Source organism: Dreissena polymorpha, chromosome 3 (assembly GCF_020536995.1).
Source record: "Dreissena polymorpha isolate Duluth1 chromosome 3, UMN_Dpol_1.0, whole genome shotgun sequence".
NCBI lineage: Eukaryota > Metazoa > Mollusca > Bivalvia > Myida > Dreissenidae > Dreissena > Dreissena polymorpha.
Genome location: NC_068357.1, coordinates 9801170 through 9826539, shown reverse-complemented (window position 1 = coordinate 9826539; position 25370 = coordinate 9801170). Strand labels below are relative to the sequence as shown.

Here is a 25370-nt window from a genome sequence, read left to right as displayed (position 1 = left end):
ATAATATTCTTTGATTTTTTTTTGGCAAAAGACCTTACAGATGTCGTTGTTTATAAACTTAAGTGCTTTTCATAATGATTGCTAATGTTGTTTTTTTAATTGCCCTCTTTGTTATGTTTTGAAACCTGTACAATTAAAGATTTTCTTGGGAGGGATTTTTCTAAAATTGTTTGAATGCTTTTTTCTTATTGTGTTCCGCCTTGTCTTTCCGCGATTGAAAACTTTAATGTTAAGTATTTTAGTTGTTAGAGGAGACCGGTATATTATGTCAAACAAGAAAAAAGTTTTTAAGTTAGCTGTGTACAGTATTCTTATATACCATCTGAGAGAAAATCAACCTACGATAATTGTTCAACTCTGTAAACGTGAACCAGTCAGCTTTTGTTGGAATCAAATTTTTTATGAAATTTGTTTGTATTGCTGGAAGAGTTTTCTCCCTTGTTATTATTAAGGAATTTAAAGACATGACTATTTTGGTGAAGCGGTCTGATGTAAACTTATGATAAACAATATACCATTCTAGAGTTATATCAATTGTTTATAGTACATATGTTGATGTCAAAACTTTGGATCCCATCCTAGTTGTGGGTCATCATTTAAAATAATAAGTTCATGTACACAAATCATTCCACTTCATGTTTATGGCTGCAGTCTGTTCTTGTTTACTATTCCCTATGCAACCGTATCATCCAACCACACATTGATTTACTGTCAACTCGGAATATTTCAAATCATCTTACCAGGTGAAGAAGATATGAATGTTTCATATAACACCAAGACTGTGTGTTTCAACGCAGTTGTTGACCAATCTCCAGTCACCTTTATCAACTAACCTTTCGTTTGACATATAAATTGTATAGGAAAATAAAATTCATAACACCAACCATTTGTTTTCCATGCACAGATTATATTAATTGTTGATTTAACCTAATGTATGTCTCGTGTAGCAATTTAGAAAAAAACCATATTGTTTATCTTCCGATTCGTATGCAACTATTTAGGATTGTGATAATTAATTTTTTAACATAGTTTTGGAGGAACTGGTTGAAATGCTACGCATCAATATAACATAAGCGTTTTGTATTTACTGAAAATCATCAAAACAAAGTATATTGTATTGTTTTGTGTGCATTGTTAATTTGGAGGGTAAGCAACGATACTTCGTTGAAAAATCTGGTTGACTGTAAATCGTGTCAGAATGTTTTCCTGGAACGGAATAACCACAAACGTATTTACTTATTCGGTTAAATATTTAAATACACCTTCACATTTTTAACCAGGTTTTCTGAAGGAAAAAACGGGTTATTAGATTGGCGAATGTCGGCGGGCGGGCTGGCGGTCGGAACAAGCTTGTCCAGGCCATAACTTTGTCGTTCATTGTGAGATTTTTAAATCATTTTGCACATTTGTTCACCATCATTAGACGGTGTGTCGCGCGAAAGAATTATGTCGATATATCTAAGGTCAAGGTCACACATTGAGTTCAATGGTCAAAAATGGCCATAAATGAGCTTGTTCACGCCATATCTATGTCATTCATTGTGAGATTTTAAAATCATTTGGCACATTTGTTCACCATCATGGGACGGTGTGTGGCACAATCAGTTCAGTTTTAGTTGTCTCCCTTTATCTGACTTTTTTTCACATTGAAAACCTGGTTTTGTGACAATTTTGTCCCTTGTTACACATTTCAGGAGGGTTTTATTCTAAAGTGTTTCAGATGAAGATTATTTACTTTTATAAGTTGAACTGAAAAAAAAAAACAAATACAAAAATAGCAAACTCCTTCATTGATACAAGTTTATTAAATACACAGCAAACAAAAAAGCAAAGATAAGAAGAAGACATTGCCTAACCAATATGTTAAACATAGTAAAATGCAAACAAAAATCAAATTAAGCATCCAGTTTTCAGTTGAACGTAAAAAGATGTTCATGTGATCATACAAACCATACTTGCAAGATCATATAGGCCTGTTTTACAGATGTAAACATACTATTCAGGCCATAAAACTAATATCAAGTACATTAGTCACAGAATATCCCAAGCAAGATATGGTTTAGTTTCCTCACACATAAACATTTTATTTGATTTTAATGTTTGGTAGTTGACTCGTGTAGTTACTATTATAATTTTAATTCATTTTCCATTTTCGACAGTTTGCAATGAAAAGTAGTGGTTTTGCAAGGATGTGAAACCTGTTGACAAAATTGCAATACTTTGATATTTTGATTGTAACATTTCAGTGTTAAACATTGAACTATTGTTTACACATCTTATACGGCAACATGCTTTGCAACAAAAAACAGTAATCAAAATAAAACACACTTCAAACAAACAGGACAATATATATTAACGTCTTTACGATATTTTGATTATTTGTTTTTAAGTTTAAGACACTATATTATTTGTACGACATAGATTTGCATGACTGATCTAAACGGACATTCATCTGATATTTACACATTAAACTTGTTTAAAACATATAGTGGACCAAAACAGAAAAATTCAGTTATTTATTATTAAGATAGTCATTGACAGTAAATACAAGATAGTCATTGACAGTAAATACATTTATATTAATATGTTTGTATACTTTGTGAATCTTCTATAATTAACAGGTTATACACTTAGTTTAAGAACGATACGTACATTTTTAATACGCTCGATTTAGCCTACCCGTTACAATATTTCATTTTAAGATCAGGAGTAATAATGAAGATTATTTTAAGAAGCAATTCTGTTGAAATGTAACAGTAGTTTTGTGTGTGTGGCGTCCGTTTCATTTAGAACTTTGTTGTCAGAAAACAGATCAGAAGAAGGGCCATCGATGCGAAAACACCAGCTGCGTCTGTAAAATTACCGAAAAAACAGCAGATCACGGTAAATGTACAAAGTGAGTTCATATATTAACATACCAATTACGAAACTGGTTTAAAAAGAGTTTGCGTGTGTTATATGGGGCACAAGGACGGATCCATATTATGGTTAGAAAACGCGCAGTTTTATGCTCGTGCTTTTAATGCCAAATAAGAACGATCATTTTGTAGAAAGGAAAGTTACCATCGTGCAGTTTTGAAGCACAATATACGAACACATAAGTTAAAATCGTTAATTTGTAAATGATACATGCGTGGAACACAAGAATACATTCCAATGAAATACAGTTTGTCCATGAGTTGAGTTTCTATATCAACAAATAGGAAACAACAGTGAAGTGATCTATAATACCAAATGTTATCTTAGTTCCTTATGAATGATGTATATAATGTCATATTTACAAAGGAATACGATCTTGGATAACGCTTTCTAAGAAACAAAACTTACTGGATTTAGCACATTTTCCATCAGTCCCGAGTTTATACCCAGTGTTGCACTGGCATTTGTCTGTTGTAGCGGTGCCGGAACATTTCGAGTTGGCATCGTTAGCTGTACACGTTGCGTCGGCTTGGCATTCTTTTATAAAGAACAATTAATGCTGTTAAGTAGTGTTCTTGAATGAATTTATGTACTGTGTTAAGAAAAATTAGAATACATATAAATTAACATTGAATCAATTCTAATATGATGTCTAACACGACTTTCGAGATCCATGCTATAAGAAGTCGAATCGCATTATTTCGGCTTTATTTACAAAAATCGTTTTTAAATGGCAGTTTCATAAAAAGAAGTCGTGTTCATGTGGCTTTCTATTTTAGCTTTCATTTCATACGTAATCCTGCGAAATCCTAACCCATTATTAACTTAATAATACAATATCTTTTATTAAATGCTATCTGTTTTTCTTCAAACTACGTACTTAGGGAGCATTTCCCTTCGTTGCCCAGCAGATGGGTAGATTTGCACGCACATGCGAGCGCGCTCGTTCCAGCACATTCCGAGTTGGAGTCCAGAGCCGTGCAGTCGGCCGCAACCGTCGCAACTGTGCACGCTGCAAGCCAATAAATTCAAACTTTCTTATAGCGAGATCTACAATGAACCGTATCTTGGTTACTGTACGCACGCTGCAAGTCAATTAAGCCAACTTTATTATATATAATGCTACATATTAAACGTTATTTAGTTACTGTACAGCCGATCACTAAAGTTAAAAACAAATGACTTAAAAAGCTTTATTATATATTCCTTTTAAAATTTTACGATTTCTTATTTTTGCTCTGATTAAAAAGGGTTTTCTCCTTTTACGGTCATTGTTTAAGCATAAATTTGCAAGAGAGTATGAATTACATAAAAAACAATTCAGCATTTTAAAGTCGATACGAACTTTTTGCGGTACAGGTGGAGGTCCCTGACGTCATATACGCAGGACACTTGCATGTTAGTGCCGCGGCGTCGCAATAGCTGTTTGTTAAAGAGGCACACTCCGATCCAGCCGTGGTGCAGACTTTACCCAGAGCTGTAACAGATAACGTACATACATTGCAATTACACAAATGTGTGTACCTAAAGTGGATGACGAAATTCTATAAAAACTAGTTTTCGAGCAGTCGTCATATTTTATAAATTGGTCTAGTTCCTCAAAAACATGACTGTGATTTCCAAGTGAAATCTTGTTAAACTTAAAACGTGTCATTTTAGTCAAATTTGTATGAACATTTTGGCAGTTCGTTATTTTTCATCGTTAAACATATAATATGCTTCATATAAAGTAGTTTATATTTTGTTTAAACTACACAAAATAAGTATATTAGTTTCACGAAGTATTTTAATATTTATTATGGTACATAACATCTATTAAGACTTTAGTTGGTGTAAGTAAAATATGTTTAGATCCGTGTCAAATTTATAAACGATTTATATATTAACCAATATGAAATAACATTACGCAAGTAAAGGTAGTATGGACAAAAATACTTAAAACAATACAACAAGAGTGAGTGTTGCTTTATAGTATGAGTTCTTATGGCAAAGAGTACATTTAAAGACTGACTAAGGTAGGCGTGTAAATTAAGCATAAAATGCGCACAGCGTGTATGATATTATTAAAGTTACTTTGCGTTGTCAAGACTATTTTTCGAGTTTCATTATGTGTTTTTAAACGGATACAAAGGCATCTTTTAGTGGTGGAGGTTTTTTTTCTGTTTGCATTTTAAAGGGGCCTTTTCACGCTTTGGTAAATTGACAAAATTGAAAAAAATTGTTTCAGATTCGCTAATTTTCCTTGAAGTTATGATATTTGTGAGGAAACAGTAATACTGAACATTTACTATGCTCTAAAAAACCATTGTGTATCTTTTGACGATTTAAAAACCTGAAAATTATCGGGCGTTGCAACGCGAAACGATTGAATACTTTGGAGAATTCTGTTGTTGTTGTATTTTTGATACTACGAGGATTGCATATATAAAGTGAAAAATACGTTGCTTATGTAATGATAGCTGTTAGTCTAGTGGATAGAGCGGTTGACTTTCGCTCCATGGCTCCAGGGGGTCAGTGGTTCGAGCCCCGTTGAGGATTATGTTTTTTTTTTATTTTATTTGTATTCTTGTTTTTTTTTACTGGAGATTTTTAAGACCCAATGTTTACATTTATCAATATAAAGCATTTAATGACAAACTTCAAAACATGCCAAAATCTGTGAAAAGACCCCTTATAATATAACATATTTAGCCAATAATACTACAACGCAATTTACAACGTCTGTAATGACGAAATAAGGTTTGATTAGCTTAGTTCGCAATCTGTTGTTTGTTCTGTCATTTCGTTATGCACGTACTGCGTTTTTGAAATAATTTATATAGTTTTCTTTTAATTTACTTTTCTTTTCAACAGACATAAGTGTGACGATTTTTAGGAATTGTATAATGTTTTCGTTAACTTTTTCATAAAAAATAATTATATATTGACAACTGTACATTTTTCTTTCCTGTACGTCATATATGTGTTCAATATATTGAATACCTCTTTCGAACCATTTTTTACAAAGTAAGTTTTATTTTCGCTCCGTCCACAATAATTATTCAATATAATTTTTTTTTGTATTGGTATTTCTTCTTTTTTGCCTAAGAAATACAAAAATCAACATTTTTGGCATAATTACGTAGCATGTCGTTATATATATATATATATATATTTATATTCTGACTAGTTTTGAATCTGGTTGAAATATAATTTTTTTTACACAACTTGCGCCGAAGAATTTTAAGAGGTCAACATGTAACATTTTAAACCACCATCGGCATAATTTGGTTCCATTTTCATGTTCAAATAGTATATATGAGCTTTTTCATTTTAAAATACCACGGACATCTGCAATTAGAATATAAATCGATTTGAATTGGTAATATTTAGTGGTCCGTCTTGAACCTTGGTGAAATGATGCAATGTGCGAGACAATTTGCAATGTGATGAAAAATTAATTATTGCATACATGTAATCGACATAACGTGTCTGAATGCCATGTGTAAACTCAATCAAGTTGATTTTTAAACGCCATATATAACATTTGTTATTTGTATCTGATCGTCGGTTCAATTTATCTAAATTATATCTATAGTGTTAAAATCCCATCCAAGAAGAGAATGATCATGATACATCTGTATACGTATAACCAATTTGTTAGAACATTTCATATTATCTGTGGTGGGACCGTAATCATATAAACTATAAAAAAAAAAGTTTTCGCTGTATTTTATATTTTACTTATTTGAAGCATGCCCCTTATGATATCTCAATATTCTTAGATATTGTTATGCATCTCTGAAATCGTCTTGTTATAAATGTTAATGCCTAGAGAGTAGGAACTAGTTCTGTTTGAGAAAAGTTCTTAATATGGCAAATTAGTGCAACTAGACTGCGGCAACTATTACACAGGAAGCATTTTTAACTGTTTGACTATTTATTAACACAGGCAGTTTTTGGCAGTATACATTTTAAGAAACAGAACTTACTTGTACATTTTCCGTCACTCCCGAGGCTATACCCGGTCTTACATTTGCATCTGTCTGTGCCATCGGTGGTTCCAGTACACATTGAGTTGGCATCAGCAGCTGTACAGGTTGTATCGGCGGCGCATTCTTCATTAAGGAATATCAATTTTATTAAACAGTAGTCTCGAAATACATTCAATGACGTAAATGCATTTTGTTAAGAAATTAGAATTGAGATAAAATAACATGCACTCGACTCTATTATGACGTTTTAACACGTCTTTCAAGATCCAGTGTATATTGGTCATTTTTTTCATTACATTCCCAGATTACTACAGTTCGTTAATTTTGACCTTTGTATGACAAGTTTAATCGAATTGTTTCGGCTTAATTTACAAAAAAAGTCTTAATTACAAGTCCGTTACATAAAAATAAGTCGTATGCTTCAGGCTTCCTTTTTGACTTTTCGTTTCATACGTAATCCTGCGAACTTAAAAGTAAACTTTATATTAAATGCTATCTGTTTTAATCCAACTAATTACTAAGAGAGCATTTTCCTTCCAAGCCCAGCAGATGGGTAGATTTGCACGCACATACGAGCGGATTTCCAGCACATTCCGAGTTGGAGTCCAGAGCCGTGCAGTCGGCCGCAACTGTGCACGCTGCAAGCCAATACATTCAAACTTTCTTATAGCTAGATCTACAATGAACCGTATCTTGGTTACTGTACGAACGCTGCAAGTCAATTAAGCCAACTTTATTATATATAATGCTACATATTAAACGTTTTTTGGTTACTGTACAGCCGATCACTAAAATTAAAAACAAATGACTTAAAAAAGCTTTATTATATATTCCTTTTAAAATTTGACGATTTCTTATTTTTGCTCTGATTAAAAAGGGTTTTCTCCTTTTATGGTCATTGTTTAAGCATAAATTTGCAGGAGAGTATGAATTACATAAAAAACAATTCAGCATTATAGAGTCGATACGAACTTTTTGCGGTACAGGCGGTGGTCGATGTCGTCATATACGCAGGACACTTGCATGTTAGTGCCGCGGCGTCGCAAAGGCTGTTTGCCACAGAGGAACACTCTGATCCAGCCGTGGTGCAGACTTTACCCAGAGCTGTAACAGATAACGTACATACATTGCAATTACACAAATGTGTGTACCTAAAGTGGATGACGAAATTCTATAAAAACTAGTATTCGAGCAGTCGTCATATTGTATACATTGGTCTAGTTCCTCAAAAACATGACTGTGATTTCCAAGTGAAATCTTGTTAAACTTAAAACGTGTCATTTTAGTCAAATGTGTATGAACATTTGGCAGTTCGTTATTTTTCATCGTTAAATATATAATATGCTTCATATAAAGTAGTTTATATTTTGTTTAAACTAAACAGAATTAGTAAATTAGTTTCACGAAGTATTTTGATATTTATTATGGTACATAACATCTATGAAGACTTTAGTTGGTGTAAGTAAAATATGTTTAGATCCGTGTCAAATTCATAAACGATTTATATATTAACCAATATGAAATAACATTACGCAAGTAAAGGTAGTATGGACAAAAATACTTAAAACAATACAACAAAAGTGAGTGTTGCTTTATAGTATGAGTTCTTATGGCAAAGAGTACATTTAAAGACTGCCTAAGGTAGGCGTGTAAATTAAGCATAAAATGCGCACAGCGTGTATGATATTAAAGTTACTTTGCGTTGTCAAGACTATTTTTCGAGTTTTATTATGTGTTTTTAAACGGATACAAAGGCATCTTTTAGTGGTGGATTTTTTTCTGTTTCCATTTTAAAGGGGCCTTTTCACGCTTTGGTAAATTGACAAAATTGAAAAAAAAAATTCAGATCGCAAATTTTCCTTGAAGTTATGATATGTGTGAGGAAACAGTAATACTAAACATTTACCATGCTCTTAAATATCCATTATGTGCATCTTTTGACGATGTAAAAACCTGAAAATTATAAAGCGTTGCAACGCGAAACGATTGAATAATTTGGAGAATTATTTTGTTGTATTTTTTGATACTACGAGGATTGCATATATAAAGTAAAAAATACATTGCTTATGTAATGAGAGCGGTTAGTCTAGTGGATAGAGCGGTACACTTTTGCTGCATTGCTCCAGGGGGTCAGTGGTTCGAGCCCCGTTGAGGGTTTCGTTTTTTTAAATTCTTTATTTGAATTCTTGTTTTTTTTTACTGGAGATTTTTAGACCCAATGTTTACATTTATCAATAAAAAGCATTTAATGACACACTTCAAAACATGCCAAAATCTGTGAAAAGGACCCTTTTATATAACATATTTAGCCAATAATACTACAACGCAATTTACAACGTCTGTAATGACGAAATAAGGTTTGGTTAGCTTAGTTCGCAATCTGTTGTTTATTCTGTCATTTCGTAACGCACGTATTGCGTTTTTGAAATAATTTATATAGTTTTCTTTTAATTTACTTTTCTATTTAACAGACATAAGGGTGACGATTTTTAGGAATTGTATAATGTCTTCGTTAACTATTTCATAAAAATTTATTATATATTGACAACTGTACATTTTTCTTTCCTGGAAGTCATATATGTGTTCAATATATTGAATACCTCTTTCGAACCATTTTTTACAAAGTAAGTTTCATTTTCGCTTCGTCCACAATAATCCAACTACTTACGTAGAGAGCATTTTCCTTCTAAGCCCAGCAGATGGGTAGATTTGCACGCACATACGCTCGACGCACATTCCGTGTTGGAGTCCAGAGCCGTGCAGTCGGCCGCAACCGTCCCAGCTGTGCACGCTGCAAGCCAATAAATTCAAACTTTTTTATAGCTAGATTTACAATGAACGGTATTTTGGTTCATGTATATAAAATCGATCACTCGAGTTCAATACAAATACAATACAAAAGCTTTATTATTCTCCTTTTTAAATTGTACAATTTCTGTTTTGTTTTCAAATTGATAAATTTGGATTGTTTTCCTTTTTTGGCCATTGGTTGAGATTTACTTCGCAGTAGAAAACAAGCACTGCGAAAACAGCTTAGCATGTATAAAGTAGATACGAACCCTTATCGGTACAGCTGGTAGTCGTCGCCGTCTTGTAGGCAGGACATTTGCATTTCAGTGTCGCGGCTTCGCAATAGCTGCCATCGGTACACTCAGATCCCGCAGGCAGGGTACAGGCAGTTGTACCAATAGCTGGAAAAGATATATTACATACATACTATTTGTATAGATATGTGTATCTAAGGGTGGCGACACAATTTCCGAAACAAGTATTCTAGCAATCTAGCGAATCGTCGTTGTTTATAAACTATAAATCAGTCTCGTACATTACATTGTGGCATTATTTTCCAATATTTATGAACTCTGTCAAATTCGGACAAATTATACAAATGGAACGTGAGGGGGACACTTTCATTATATGACTTTCTGAAACCTTGTTTACACTCTTGAAACCAAATATTTGCCAAATCGCCATGCAATTTGCTAACAACAGCCGAGTTCAAACGGTATCCGGTCCATTGAAAATCATTGCCGTCAGGAGGTGGGGCGTTAACATTTTCATTACTATAATGAAATCTCTCGCATACTCTTGACCTCAAATGAAGTGTAACGCTTCTGGTCGATATTTTTGAAACTAAAGTATAAAAGTATTTTAAAAAGTCTACTGCGAGGTATGCTGGATTGTATCTCTCACTGTGGACTCGTTTAACAACTCACACATTTTCGGTAAGCGTATGATTCAACTCTTAAAATAGGCAAAGCAAATGAACGCGCATGCCGTACACAATTACAAGAAAATATTTTAAAAATCTATTTGTAAACTTGAAACTTACTGACTGCTGCATTAACTGATAAAACGAGACAAACTGCAGCCACAAATACGAAAATCGTCTGAAAAGCCATCTGAAAGTAAACGGAAAATTGTGAAATATTTACAACGTTGACTTTATTGCTTTGGAAAGTGGTTATACGATTAACTAAAAAAGCATGACTTAACTATGGTACGTGGGATAGAGCGCCGGTCGCAAATAAACCGCAAAGTTTACAAAAACATCAATGTAACCATTTAAGTATCGAGTATTTAATAGTTTTCTCAATTTTTTTCTACGTTTTCAGATAATGATCATGACTAAATTCGCTTGCGTAAAATACATGCGATATCAAAGTGAACTTAAGCGGTAATAATAATATTAATACGTTACTTTTTACGCCCACATATAATTACTATACATACGATGCAATTCGCCTTTTTAAGACACGGCGGAGTACTTTACACACACATTTAATGAAGTATCAGGTCAAATATTATAAAAACACGATGGACGTTGTAAAATAAAGGTATTTTTTATTGATAAGATTCGAAAATATAAACATACTATCGAGATTTATATCGAATTGATTACCGATACTTCTTACTGGTAAACTTCCAATTTTTCTATAGAAGTGATAATTGTCGCTATGTTTGAGTTATCGTTTATTTTTATTTAAACATCATCGCTGTTGTTATAATGTTACTTTTTACTGTCAATCGGCATATGCAGGACCTTAATTTTTTCACATGTATTACTTTAAGCAATGGTTTATTGGATAATAATGTAAATATTTATATATTGCAAAGAAGGGTGCATGGATACATAAAAGTACAACTGTATAAAATATATTTTCTTGAATCGGAAGAATCGACTATGTAGTCAACTCATTCACATATTATTGTTTGTTGATACTCTCAGCTGCGCTGACCCCCCTTGTCGCATCCTTTGAACAGCTATATGACTGGTTGATCTACATATTATTGTTTTTAAACATAAAAAAATCCTTATTTTCTTTGATATTTTTTATATCGTAAACCATTTTTAAATTAAATTGTTTTTATACAAAATGCTGTGATTTTACATTACATTTGAAACAAGCAAATAAACGTTGCGTCGTTTCATATTTGGAACAATTTTACTTTAACCCGATGAGAGAAGTAAGCACTGAGTTAACTTTTCCCTTGCTGTAGTTTTTCGAAAAGAAAAAGTAAAAAATAATGCCTGACGTAATTGTTAAACCAATTTGGATGATTTAACTTGGTAAAAATATTGTAATATAATAAGAACTAAATTATTTTTCCCCATTAATGTCATTAAATATGATGTTTATCATGTTAGATTTATAATTTTCAAGTTATAATTTTCAAGTAAACTAACAATTACGTCCACAATTTGTGAACTAGGCATAATTTTCACCAATAAATGTTTGCCTTGTCAAATATTACGGTATAAAATATATAAATACAAACGCAACACACTTATGGCTACATAAAGTTAAACTACTACAAAAAATAGATTGTTGCTTACAATACATGTAGTTCAAGTTTCAAGTTTTTTGTATTGCAACATCGGCAAAATGCCTTTGATCATTTACATACAAGTTAACAAATTTTTGTATTGCAACATCGGCAAAATGCCTTTGATCATTTACATACAAGTTAACAAATTATAGTCGAAGTGCAATAATACAATACAAAAAAACATAATTATATAAATAAATTACAATGTAAAGTGTTCAAACACCATTTACAAAAGTAAATGTATTGATAGCTTTGTGAGAGAAATAGAACAAGTAATAAATACACAATATATTGACGGTTTCATACAATATTAATTTAAAAAGCAGCAAATACTTCTATTTTTTCATCACGGAGTTTCATGGCATCAGTAATGAATCTGGCAACATTATTAATTACTGAAGTATTTTGACAAGATAGCATATTTGTAATATTTTTATTTATATTTTTTAATTTAACTAAGTTTGGCCAGTTAGATCGAATATAATTTTATTTCGTAGATCTTTGCAGATGGAGCAAGTAAGAAAGAAGTGATATTCCGATTCAAGGGTGTTTGCGTTACTTAGTTTACACTTACGTTCATCTCTGTGTATGTTATGATATCTATCAGTCTCTATTTCTAATTCATGAGCGCTAAGTCTTAATCTGGATAACTGTTGTTTATTATTTCTATTATTAATGCAATCTAAATATTTTTCATAAGCGAATTCAGTCTTAATCATTCTGTATTATTCTAATTTCGGTTGTTTATAAACTGCATCGTGGCAATTTTGTATAAACTGATCTTTATTCTCTAGTTAATTTCATTAGAATAATTACAGCTTTCATTTAAATTGTTGTAAAATATTCCATGCCCTAGTTGATCTAATTGTTTTACAAATGCTCACCACATATTTGTGTTATTATTAGTATTCTCATTGTGAAGAATAGATTGTTCGTTATAAACAGTGTGCATCAAAGATTCCGGGTTTTTACTTAATTTTAACGCAATAACTGAGGGCACGTTTTTTACATGGGCACGTTTTTACATATAATATAAAGAGGAAATCTGCCTTATTCACCCAAAACAGCAGCATTAGAGGTTTGTGAGCGTACACCAAGAATAGTTTTTAAAATTAAGTTTATCTACTTCTTTCATGTTGTAAATTCTCCATATTTCAGATCCATATAGAATAATTGGAAGAACTAGGGAGTCAAATAGAGCGAGTTTTGTTTTAGTGCTAAGCTTCATTTTACTAAAAATGGACATAAAATGATTATAAGCTTTTAAGGATTGTTCATTATTTGCCTTCATAGCTTTAGATATATTACTAGTGCAGTGTAGTTTAAGGCCCAAGTAGCAGAATTCATCAACAATTTCAAGAGCCTGTTGATTAATAGTCCAACTATACAAACAAGTACTTTTCCTTTTTTCAACTGTGCAAATTTTTATAATTAATTAACTTTTAACATATTCGAGAACAAATTATGTTTGTCGAGGATACATGTATGCAATCGGTATTTGTTTCGTTAAGTCTAAAGATTTAAAAACCAAACATAATGTGTCGGAAATAAACGTGAACAGTATTTCTATTAAAAGCAATACATTGCCTCTCTAACCATACCTCAGATTGCGTTTTGTGTTTTAATGAATGTCAAACAAATGGTTGTAATATTTAGTCGTAAATACTTAATCCATGGATCTAGAACAAACTGTATTACTTTTATATTATATCATTCTAAATTTTATTGTATTGGAATTTATGCATTATTTTGCATTTCAAGTGCTTTCGAGACGAAATACGCAGTATATGTAAAACAATATTAAACTATCGTTTTGATTCGTCTGATAAATTTAATGCTAAAATGCAATTGTACTCAACTCCGGATTAAATGGGAGTCTATATATTAGAAACCAAGTGACCAGCGGTATTTGGTAAGGAGGCTTTCCTTATATGCGGCAAGCGTAGCTCCAGATTGCGCAGGCTGGTATGGAGAAACGCTGGCCACATATGGCGTTCGACCCATTTTTACACAACGCGGCTAATATGGTTGTAGCTAATCAAAACGAATATATGCAGCTTGCTTGGCATTTGCTACCAGACACTGTAAATACTGTTCATATACTAATTTAATTCACTTTGTGGTGCATTATCATATATTTTAATCTGTTCAGTGCTTTGTCTTATTTTATACCGCATTCATCCGTATTACAAATACGCAATCAAAGCTTTTCTGTCAGTTGGTTTTAACTTGTAAAGTTGAATTGCTTTGAACGTTTGCTGTCATCTTTTTGCTGATTTTAAAACGGTGACGAACACATACACGAAATAAATGTTCTTAAAAAAAGTTGAAAATGCAACTTACCGCCGTTTCCACAATACACTGATCTTAAAAATGCACTGTGTGAAAACTAAGAACGCTGTGCTTGTTGAAATCTAATGAGCTCCTTTTATAGCGTCTGCATAGTTGATCACCAAGGATATCTACGGCGTTACTACAACAAAGATTAACAAACGGTTTTCAGTTCTGAATGACAACTCACAACGTGTGCAAATAATGTGCTGGGTCGAACTTGTTTTTTGCAGACATGCACATTAAAACTTGTTTGCTTTTGAACATTCTCAAATGACACACTCGTTGGTTATAATTGGATTGTAGGCTTTAAGAAATAAATATAGTTTTAGTGTTTTATATTCCAGCCCTTGTCATTCTTTAAGATGCACATAAACATAATTGTAGGGAACGCGAGGGCCGTTTACACGAATACGGTATGTTTTCTTTATGGAGTTTAAACATTAAAAGATCCGATCGTAAGGAAAGTTTATTATTGCAGCATTCAGAAGAGACTGTTTCCTTGGAGACATAATGGTACAAGCATCAAGCAGAAACACCCCAACAAAAAACAACCTTTTTTTCTGTACTGATTTTTTTTTATCTCATTTGTATTTCACAAATATGCATAATCTGCAGGCTGATAACTGAGCCATACTTTCCGTCCTATTAATCTCACCTGAGTAAAAACTGAGCGATTGTGGTCAGTCAATTCCCGGTGTCTTTTGATGTGTTTCGTGCCCCGTGAACATATAGCTCTTCATCACTGTAGGCCCCACATTTTCTTTATGAAACAAAGTCTGAGTTTTTAGTTGGATTTAAAATAAAATAAAATTGAAACTTGTTAAATGTGTACAAAACTAAGTTACAGGCAGGTGAATTATAATAGTTAAAAGGCAAAAAGGTCGCTTACCTGAAACATGACGAAATTTATTTTTAGGTGCGGGTCTTGTGATGTACGTGTTATGGCTGTTGTTTGTTTGTAGCTGTTTTACTCTGTGTAACACATATTTAATATTGCTGATACACTTATATAATAAATGCAATTTTTAATCCATCACTTTATTTCCTTGATCGGTGTGACCGGTTAGTGGAAATAAAAGAAATGACACAGAGATCCTCCGCCGGTCAAGTTTGTTGTGGGCTGCTGAGAGTAGCTCATCCAGGAGGAGGGTCGTCCACTCTTTTACATTATCCTTGCAGCTTTTCTTCTGCCGGCCTCCCTCTTGCGTGTCCTGGAGCGCATTCTTGAACAGAGAGTCGTGCTTGGTGAACCAAGCCAGCTTTCGTCGTATTACGGTCGTCAGGAGCGATTCTTGTGGGCTAAAACGTGTTGCTGACATTTCCCGGACGTTCTCGTTGGTCTTTTGCTCCATGTAAAAGATGTGGAGCAGTCCTCTGGGACTCTTGTGTTCAAAGGCATTTATCCTGGGTTTTATGTCCACGCGAAGCGTTCATGTATCCCAGCCGTTTAATGGATGGACACTTCGAGGGACCTGTTGAGCCTGTACTAGATGAAAATTCTTATTCAGACTTCAGCGGTACTTGAACCATCCTTTCAAATGGTTGCTTCCAAAAAATGTTGGTGAGTTGTTTGCGTGTGCCGCTCATGTCATCATCAAATCTCAAACTTGATATGCGTCTGCCACCAATTCAGATAAAGGTGTAGTGGTCTAACATTGGTTAAACAGGACGGGAGAGATCAGGCTATTTGAGTAATAACTATACCCATATAAAAAAAAAAGCGACCCATAGGGTGGAGCCTATTTAGACGCAAGGGACATGATTTGAACAAACATAGTAGAGGACCAACATACGATGACACACAAATGGTTGGTTAAATGACCAAGATTTCAATGTTATGTTATGACGTGATATACATCGTGAATACTTTAGCGGATGAATTGCGACTGTTGAATCTTGCTTTTAAAAGACATTCATCCTAAGCATTAATCTACATCTTAAATATATAACTATCAGCACAATGGTCGTCTATGCGAGCTTTTAACATTTTACTTAGAAATAATCGGCTTTAACGTAGTTGGCCTACGTTGATCGTCCTCGGATAACATTGGAAACAGTGGGACTTCAATAACATTTGAGTCATTAAAAATAATTAAATGAGCTAGCCTCAACGAACCTTGTTTCTGCAAACCGAAAATGGGCGATACAATATACACAATATTTGCATTAAGTTAAGTGAAGAATGAATATGATGCAACGACACCTTTTAATGGCTTTTAAAATTAACATATTTATAGCAACTAGACATTTATGAGGATTATTAGACCACGTAATATTTATTTTCTTTCTATGATAACTGAATGTGGAAAGTCTGCTTTATTGATAAGTGTGATCATGCTACAGTTTTTGATGACTTTTAGACAATTCTTTCGTAGAGGAGTTTTTTGGGGATAGTACAAGCAAACTCTTTGATCTAATCAGTTTGAACTTTTATAATTAACTTTAATCATATTAATGTTTTGTCGTTTTCTTGTGGATGAACTTTGTATCCAATACTCTGTGATGTAAATGTTACGATTTGTAAACAATCACAAGCAAACGACTAAAGTTTTTTTTCCTGACTGGTTTTAGGTAAAAAAAATCAAGGATACTTAAACATAAATTTAGAAGTGTGAGGTCTTATGACAAACATAACTCGCCAGTCAGAGGGGGTATTAAAACACCTCAGACCGACCTTCAATTAACGCTTCATGAACGAGTTAAGAATGTAAAACGCTTCCACATTGATTTTACAACGGTAATTCAATTGATGCAAACTGATTGATACTTGTTTCTCCAGAGTTATGTAGTTTCAGCTATTCGCTCGACGCTTTTAATGTCCAACGGCTTGGAACGTAGTCCAAACAGAATATTGTGCTCTTCGATGTTTAATCTTAGTTATTACGATATATCTTACAATCAGAATTTAGTCGTTGTTCAAAGGAGGTCTTCACAGATTTGATCATGTTTTGAAGAATAACACTCAATGTCACACAATTACAGATTTAAGCATAGATTAAGTTAGAGGATAGTCAGGATACCAATATAATGAAAACCAAGTCCAGAAGAATATTGCGCCCAACAGGACTCGAACACTGGTCCTATTGGATACAATGCTAACACATTAACTTATTGGCTTTCGGTCTTCGGATCGTGTACGATGCGGCTGTTGTTTATGCTTCTTTTAAGCGACTAACGTTTTGTCAATATTTGAACGAAATAACTGCAAACATTTCAAAATATTACATTGTATCCGGAGGCTCGACACGTGATCATTTTTAGCAAAATATTATTTTAACCCTGATTACTGATGATGTAACAATCCGGATGTCATGTATTATAAGCATTTCACCTGTGATTGAGACCATACATTTTGGGCTATAAACTCAAGTGCTGCACCCAACACGCTGATTGCTTTCGGTTATCTCTTTTGTTGTGTAGAAAAAAAATGGAACAACTCACGAAACAGTCCTGATAAGCTGTATAATGGTAATTATGGACATTAAACGGTGTGACCCTGACCTTAAGACCAAAACCCACATTTGTTATGCGCGAAATGTTAACGCCAAATAGTGATCATTCGTGGCACAGCCCGGAGAAGGTTACTGGACGTAAGGCCGTACGACCATACAAGTACACCACGCCATCCCTTAAACTTTGTGAGAGTATAATTATAATTAAGCTCCATACATACACAACGAACCAAAGTTTATGTTCTGACCGACTCTGGGTTACCCGTCTGTGGCTGCTTTCTTGCTGCGTTTGGCCTTAAAACCACCCCACAAGTATTGCTTAGCTCTACGTCAACTGCTATGAGCGAAGAGTATTCTGCGATTCTGCTTGGCCACAGCAACTATTCAGCACATCTTTATCGACATTTAAACGAACATCTAGTTATGATTTCTGAGCATCATCTTTGTGACATTTACACGATACAACAACATACGGTATGCATAAACATGTTTTAGCGAAAATTACTTATTATTATAATAAAATAAATCACACGCATATTAAAATTTATTTATCTCTTATGGCTTTGTGAAGGCGCTAAGTCGTAAGCGTAAAGTAATGCAATATTCGCATACATGGATGTCAATCAATTAATGTACATGTAAAACATATCATATATAATTAACTTAAGTCTACGTTTGAAATAAGTTCTACTTAAGTGCTTAAAGATTTTTTGGGGTAAATTTAGAGAGCATTTGTACAAAAAATATATTAAATAAAAAAAATGCGCTCAGTTATATTCAATTGTAGGGTTACATTTTAGTATGCAATCGAAACAGGTCAGGTCTATATTAAATCTAAATTTTTCCAAGAGTTAACTAAATGTTAATAAATAATAATAACGCATGGTTTGTCCAAACATGAATTTAATGCAGATAGAATGATCTTTGTTTAGTCTCTTCGGTACCCAAACAAGTCTCTCCCGTATGCCGGGAGAAACTTTTAACTTTTATATGTTTGTTTTTTTGTAGCCAGTGTAAGTTGCAAGTGCTAATAATTGGTCTTTTGGTCCCCGTTGTAAAGCATCTAGTAGTGGAAACTACTTAACGACACGGCCCTGTACTTAATCAGTACTTTGCAGTAGGCATTTTATGAAGGTGGTTCACGATCATAAGTGCAAAGTGTATCTTTAATTAAAAACATGTTGAAAAGCAGTCTGATTATTTCGCTGGAATAAATGGTGCTATGTAGCCGTTTTATCTGTTTAATATGCCAATTCACTCATTTGCCATTGTGTCTTTTCACATTCAAACAACGGCGGTCCCAACGTTCATGTCTGATCTGTTTTAGATTTTTATACAGATTAAAACGATGTTAAAATGTTCAAAAAGTATTATTTGTTTATGCGTATATTCAAAAAGGGGGTCACGTATGTTAGACGGCGTGACAATAGACGAATTGTTTTAATTTGTTTAACTTCGTATAAGGTTTGACAAGTTCATCTTAACTTCAGGTTAAGGTCAAAGCGCTTTCTGTCAAAATGTACATGGTTGGTTCGCCTCTCTCTTTAGACAACACTGTTTGATTCCATTACACATAATTTTATTTTATTTTTTCGATAAAAAATGGCTAAGTACAAATAAAAATCAAATTACTGTAGACTCGTACTATCAATTACTGTAGACTCGTACTATATGTCACGTGTGTGAAGTTAGCCTATTTAGCCTTTTTCGTACATAGGTTGAAACCAACATCCTATTTAGCCTATTTAGCCAATTTAACAGCCTATTCAGCCTGTTTAGCCTATTTTACCTTATTTAGCATATTTAGTAAATAGGTTGAAACAGACATCCTATTTAGCCTATTTAACCAATTTGACAGCCTCTTCAGCCTGTTTAGCCTATTTAGCCTATTTAGTATATAGGTTGAAACCAACATCCTATTTAGCCTATTTAGCCAATTTAACAGCCTCTTCAGCCTGTTTAGCCTATTTTAGCCTATTAAGCCTATTTAGTAAATAGGTTGAAACAGACATCCTATTTTGCCTACTTAACCAATTTGACAGCCTGTTTAGCTTATTTTAGCCTTTTTAGCCTATTTAGTAAATAGGTCGAAACAGACATCCTATTTTGCCTATTTAGCCAATTTCACAGCCTTTCAGCCTTTTTAGCCTATTTAAGCCTATTTAGCCTATTTAGTAAATAGGTTGAAAAATACATCCTATTTAACCTATTTAGCCTATTTAACAGCATTTTCAGCCTATTTAACCTATTGAGTACATTTCTTGAAACATACATCCTATTAAGCCTTTTTAGCCAATTTAACAGCCTCTTCAGCCTTTTTAGCCAATTTAGTAAAAAGGTTGAAATATACGTCCTATTAAGCATATTTAGCCTATTTAACAGCATTGTCATTCTTTTAAGCTTATTTAGTACATACGTTGAAACATTTTCCTATTTAGCGTATTTAGCATATAAAACAGCCTATTTAGAAAGTTTAGTACATATATTGGCACATACATTGTATTTATCCTATTTTGCCTATTTAATAGCCTTTTCAGCCTATTTAGCACATGCCTATTTAGCCTATTAAACATCCTTTTCAGCCTATGAAGCATATTTAGAACATAGGTTGAAACAAATATCCTATTTAGCCTATTTATCCAATTGTTCAGCCTCTTCAGTCTGTTTAGCCTATTTTAGACTATTTAGCCTATTTAGTAAAAAGATTGAAACATACATCCTATTTAGCCTATGTAGCCTATTTTACAGCATTTTCAGCCTATTTAGTGCATTACTTACAAACATACATACAATTTAGCATAATTATCCAATTTAACAGCCTCTTCAGCCCTTTTTAGCCTATTTAGTAAAACGGTTGAAACATACATCCTATTTAGCCTAACCAAAAGCATTTTCAGCCTATTTAGCCTATTTAGTACATATGTTAAAACAAACATCCTATTTAGACTACTTAGCATATAAAACAGCCTATTTAGAAAGTTTAGTACATAGGTTGAAACATACATTGTATTTAGCCTATTTAGCCTATTTAACAGCCTTTCAGCCTATTTAGCACATGCCTATTTAGCCGATTTCACAGTCTTTTCAGCCTATTTAGCATATTTAGAACATAGGTTGAAACAAACATCCTATTTAGCCTATAAAGCCAATTTAACAGCCTCTTCAGCCTTTTTAGCCTATTTAGCCTATTAAGCCTATTAAGTACATAGGTTGAAACATACATCATATTTCGCCAATTTAGCCTATTTAACAGCCTTTTCAGCCTATTTAGAAAGTTAAAAACATAGGTTGAAACATACATCATATTTAGCCTGTTTAGCCTATTTAACAGCCTCTTTAGCCTATTTAGCCATTTAGTACATAGATTTAAACATACATCCTATTCAGAGTTTTTAGCTTATTTAACAGCCTGTTCAGTCTGTTTAGCATATTTAAAAAGATTAGTACATAGGTTGAAACAAACATCCTAGTAAGCCTATTTAACAACCTTTTCAGGCTATTTAGCCCATTTAGCAAGTTTTATACATTCTATTTAGCCTATTTAAAAGCCTTTTCAGTCTACATGTTTTCAACCCAGATAGCAAGTTTAGTACATTCCTTTTTAGCCTATTTAATAGCCTTTTCAGCCTATTTAGCAAGATAAGTAAGTAGGCGGAAATATACATGCTATTAAGCCAGTAAGCCTTTTAAGCATCCATTTGATCCCCTTTTGCCTATTTAATAAAAATATCAAATAGGCAGAAATATACGTGCTATTTAGCCTTTTTAGCAAGTATATCAAATGAAACCTGAAACAAACATCTCGTTAAGCATATTTAGTAGCATATTCAATCTTTTTAGCCTACTAAGCAAGTTTATTAAATAGGATGAAACAATTTCCAGTGAGTGAGTATGAACCTTAAGGGCCCCTTTCGGACAAACAAGGATTATCCACCGAAAGTGACATAGTGCACGCTGACCAGCCGTCGGGCTGACCTAGTTTCGGCCGGGACTTTAAATAAGGATCGGCCCCGTGCATGTAGCCTATTTAGCCTTCATCTCGTATACGTCATTTCCCAGTAAGTGGGTATGCCCCTTTAAGGGCCCCTTTCGAACGAACAAGAGTTATTCCCCGGAAGAGACCTAGTGCACGCTGACCAGCCGTCGACTGCCCATCGGGCTGAACTAGTTTCGGCCGGGACTTTTAATTAGGATCAGCCCCGTGCATGCAGCCTATTAAGCGTTCATCTCGTTTGCGTCATTTCCCAGTGAGCGGGTATGCCCCTTTAAGGGCCCCTTTCGGACGAACAAGAGTTATCCCCCGGAAGAGACCTAGTGCATGCTGACCAGCCGTCGACTGCTTGTCGGGCTGATCTAGTTTCGGCCGGGACTTTTAATTAGGATCGGAGCCAGGTGCAACATATTTAGCGTATTACGCGACATTTTGCCCGTGAGTGGGTATGCCCCTTTAAGGGCCCCTTTCGGACGAACAAGAGTTATCCCCCAGAAGAGACCTAGTGCACGCTGACCAGCCGTCGACTGCCCATCGGGCTGAACTAGTTTCGGCCGAGACTTTTAATTATGATCGGCCCCGTGCATGCAGCCTATTTAGCCTTCATCTCGTATGCCTCATTTCCAAGTGAGCGGGTATGCCCCTTTAAGGGCCCCTTTCGGACGAACAAAAGTAATCCCCCGGAAGAGATCTAGTGCACGCTAACCAGCCGTCGACTGCCTGTCGGGCTGACCTAGTTTCGGCCGGGACTTTTAATTAGGATCGGAGCCAGGTGCAACATATTTAGCGTATTAAGCGACATTTTTGCCTGTGAGTGGGTATGCCCATTTAAGGGCCCCTTTCGGACGAATAAGAGTTTTCCCCCGGACGAGACCTAGTGCACGCTGACCAGCCGACGACAGCCCATCGGGCTGAACTAGTTTCGGCCGGGACTTTTATTTATGATCGGCCCCGTGCATGCAGCCTATTTAGCCTTCATCTCGTATGCGTCATTTCCCAGTGAGCGGGTATGCCCCTTTAAGGGCCCCTTTCGGACGAACAAGAGTTATCCCCCGGAAGAGACCTAGTGCACGCTGACCAGCCGTCGACTGCCTGTCGGGCTGACCTAGTTTCGGCCGGGACTTTAAATTAGGATCGGAGCCAGGTGCAACCTATTTAGCGTATTACGCGACATTTTTGCCTGTGAGTGGGCATGCCCCTCGAAGGGCCCCTTTCGGACGAACAAGAGTTATCCCCCGGAAGAGACCTAGTGCACGTCGACCAGCCGTCGACTGCCCATCGGGCTGAACTAGTTTCGGCCGGGTCTTTTAATTATGATCGGCCCCGTGCATGCAGCCTATTTAGCCTTCATCTCGTATGCGTCATTTCCCAGTGAGCGGGTATGCCCCTTTAAGGGCCCCTTTTGGACGAACAAGAGTTATCACCCGGAAGAGACCTAGTGCACGCTGACCAGCCGTCGACTGCCTGTCGGGCTGACCTAGTTTCGGCAAGGACTTTTAATTAGGATCGGAGCCAGGTGCAACCTATTTAGCGTATTACGCGACATTTTTGCCTGTGAGTGGGTATGCCCCTTTAAGGGCCCCTTTCGGACTCACAAGAGTTATCCCCCGGAAGAGACCCAGTGCACGCTGACCAGCCGTCGACTGCCCATCGGGCTGAACTAGTTTCGGCCGGGACTTTTAATTAGGATCGGCCCCGTGCATGCAACCTCTTTAGCCTTCTTCTCGTATGCGTCATTTCCCAGTGAGCGGGTATGCCCCTTTAAGGGCCCCTTTCGGACGAACAAGAGGTATCCCCCGTAGTGCACGCTGACCAGCCGTCGACTTCCTGTCGGGCTGACCTAGTTTCGGCCGGGACTTTAAATTAGGATCGGAGCCAGGTGCAACCTATTTAGCGTATTACGCGACATTTTTGCCTGTGAGTGGGTATGCCCCTTTAAGGGCCCCTTTCGGACGAACAAGAGATATACCCCGGAAGAGACCTAGTGCACGCTGACCAGCCGTCGACTGCCTGTCGGGCTGACCTAGTTTCGGCCCTGGGTTTTAATTTGGGTCGGCGTAAACTACAGCCTTTCGAGCGTATATATTAAGCTTTATTTATATGGCGAGTGTGTGTGCACCTTAAAGGGTTCTTTTAGGACAAACAAGAGTTATCCCCCGGAAGCGAACTAGCGCAAGCTGAACTCCCGTTGGCTTTCTGTCGGGCTGATGTAGTTTCGGCCCGGTGTTTTAATAAGGGTCTGCGTCATCTACAGCCTATTTAGCGAATGAGGCTTTATTTACATGGCAAGTTGGTATGCACCTTTAAGGGCCCTTTTCGGAAAAACAAGAGTTATCCCCCAGAAGCGACCTAGTGCAAGCTTAACTCCCGTCTTCGGAGCCTTTCAATATACGAAGATTTACAATCCTCTCAATTTCAGTTAAAAATACCCAACATGTTATAATTATGTGACATGTTTGGCTTACTTTATCTTAATATTGCAGATTTTGTATTCATTTGTATTGGTAATTTACAGGACAGAACAAAGGGTTATCATCCTTATATGTTTATGTAAAACAAGTGACCTCCAGCGTTAGGCATGTTTTGACATCAGGGGCGTAATGTTAAATAGTTCGGTAGATTTTTTTTATATTCTATATACTAACTGTGTAAGTCATGTGCATTGCGGTTTAAGTTTATCAGTTTAAGTTAAATTAATAAACCCTCGGGTCTAGGGAATACTAGTTTTAGATTACAATATACTAAAATATTTTGGAGTGCAATGCTATACTCTCTAAAAACATGAACATCATTTATGAGAAGACACAATTCTCTGTAGGGGCACTTGCCATGGCTTTATTTTAGAATGTTCCTTTGTGCATGTGGTAGGGAAAGCATTGATGTTTAACAAAAATCACTCTTTTGCTTGAAGGATGGAGACTACATGAGACTTTGACAGATGGCGGGAAACCCTTCTCAACTGGTACGAAGACGGTAAATAGATGGCCATAAAACAGTGACCGCTGATTCGCGTCGAGTTCTTGCATAACGTATGACCCCCCTTTTTTATTGTTTAAATCATTGCGGCTTGGAATGCTCTTTAAGAAAAGGTATGGTTATGGGGATGTCTATGCGAAAAAGTTTGACTTTATTTTTTGTTATTGCTTTCACATTGAATTTGTGTAGAAAATCTTTTAGTATATTGTGACCTAAACTAACTTTTGGTTAAAATGAAATATCATCTGCAAGTGCAAAATATGACTGGGAAAGCTGATTTTTGGTCATTTCTTAGCAAAAGAGAAGAATACAAGTGCATTAAATGCATGAATTCAGATTATTTGATCTGGAACAGTTGTTTTTCAAGTTGACCCCCACCCTTATGTAGGCGAA

The 25370-nt window shown here is 35.2% G+C and overlaps 1 protein-coding gene across 1 annotated transcript; it reads right to left on the bottom strand.

Annotated features, from left to right (window-relative positions):
- Positions 1-1786: 1786 nt before the first annotated feature.
- On the bottom strand, positions 1787-14655 carry LOC127874116 (epidermal growth factor-like protein). The gene is made up of 11 exons (XM_052418252.1): positions 14568-14655; positions 10726-10795; positions 9953-10084; positions 9562-9684; positions 7866-7997; positions 7412-7531; positions 6891-7016; positions 4265-4396; positions 3800-3931; positions 3328-3456; positions 1787-2851 (listed from the first exon to the last, which is right to left on the bottom strand). Exons 2-11 carry the CDS (start codon positions 10793-10795, stop codon positions 2787-2789), a joined length of 1161 nt encoding a protein of 386 aa, XP_052274212.1. The 5' UTR covers positions 14568-14655; the 3' UTR covers positions 1787-2786.
- Positions 14656-25370: the final 10715 nt, after the last annotated feature.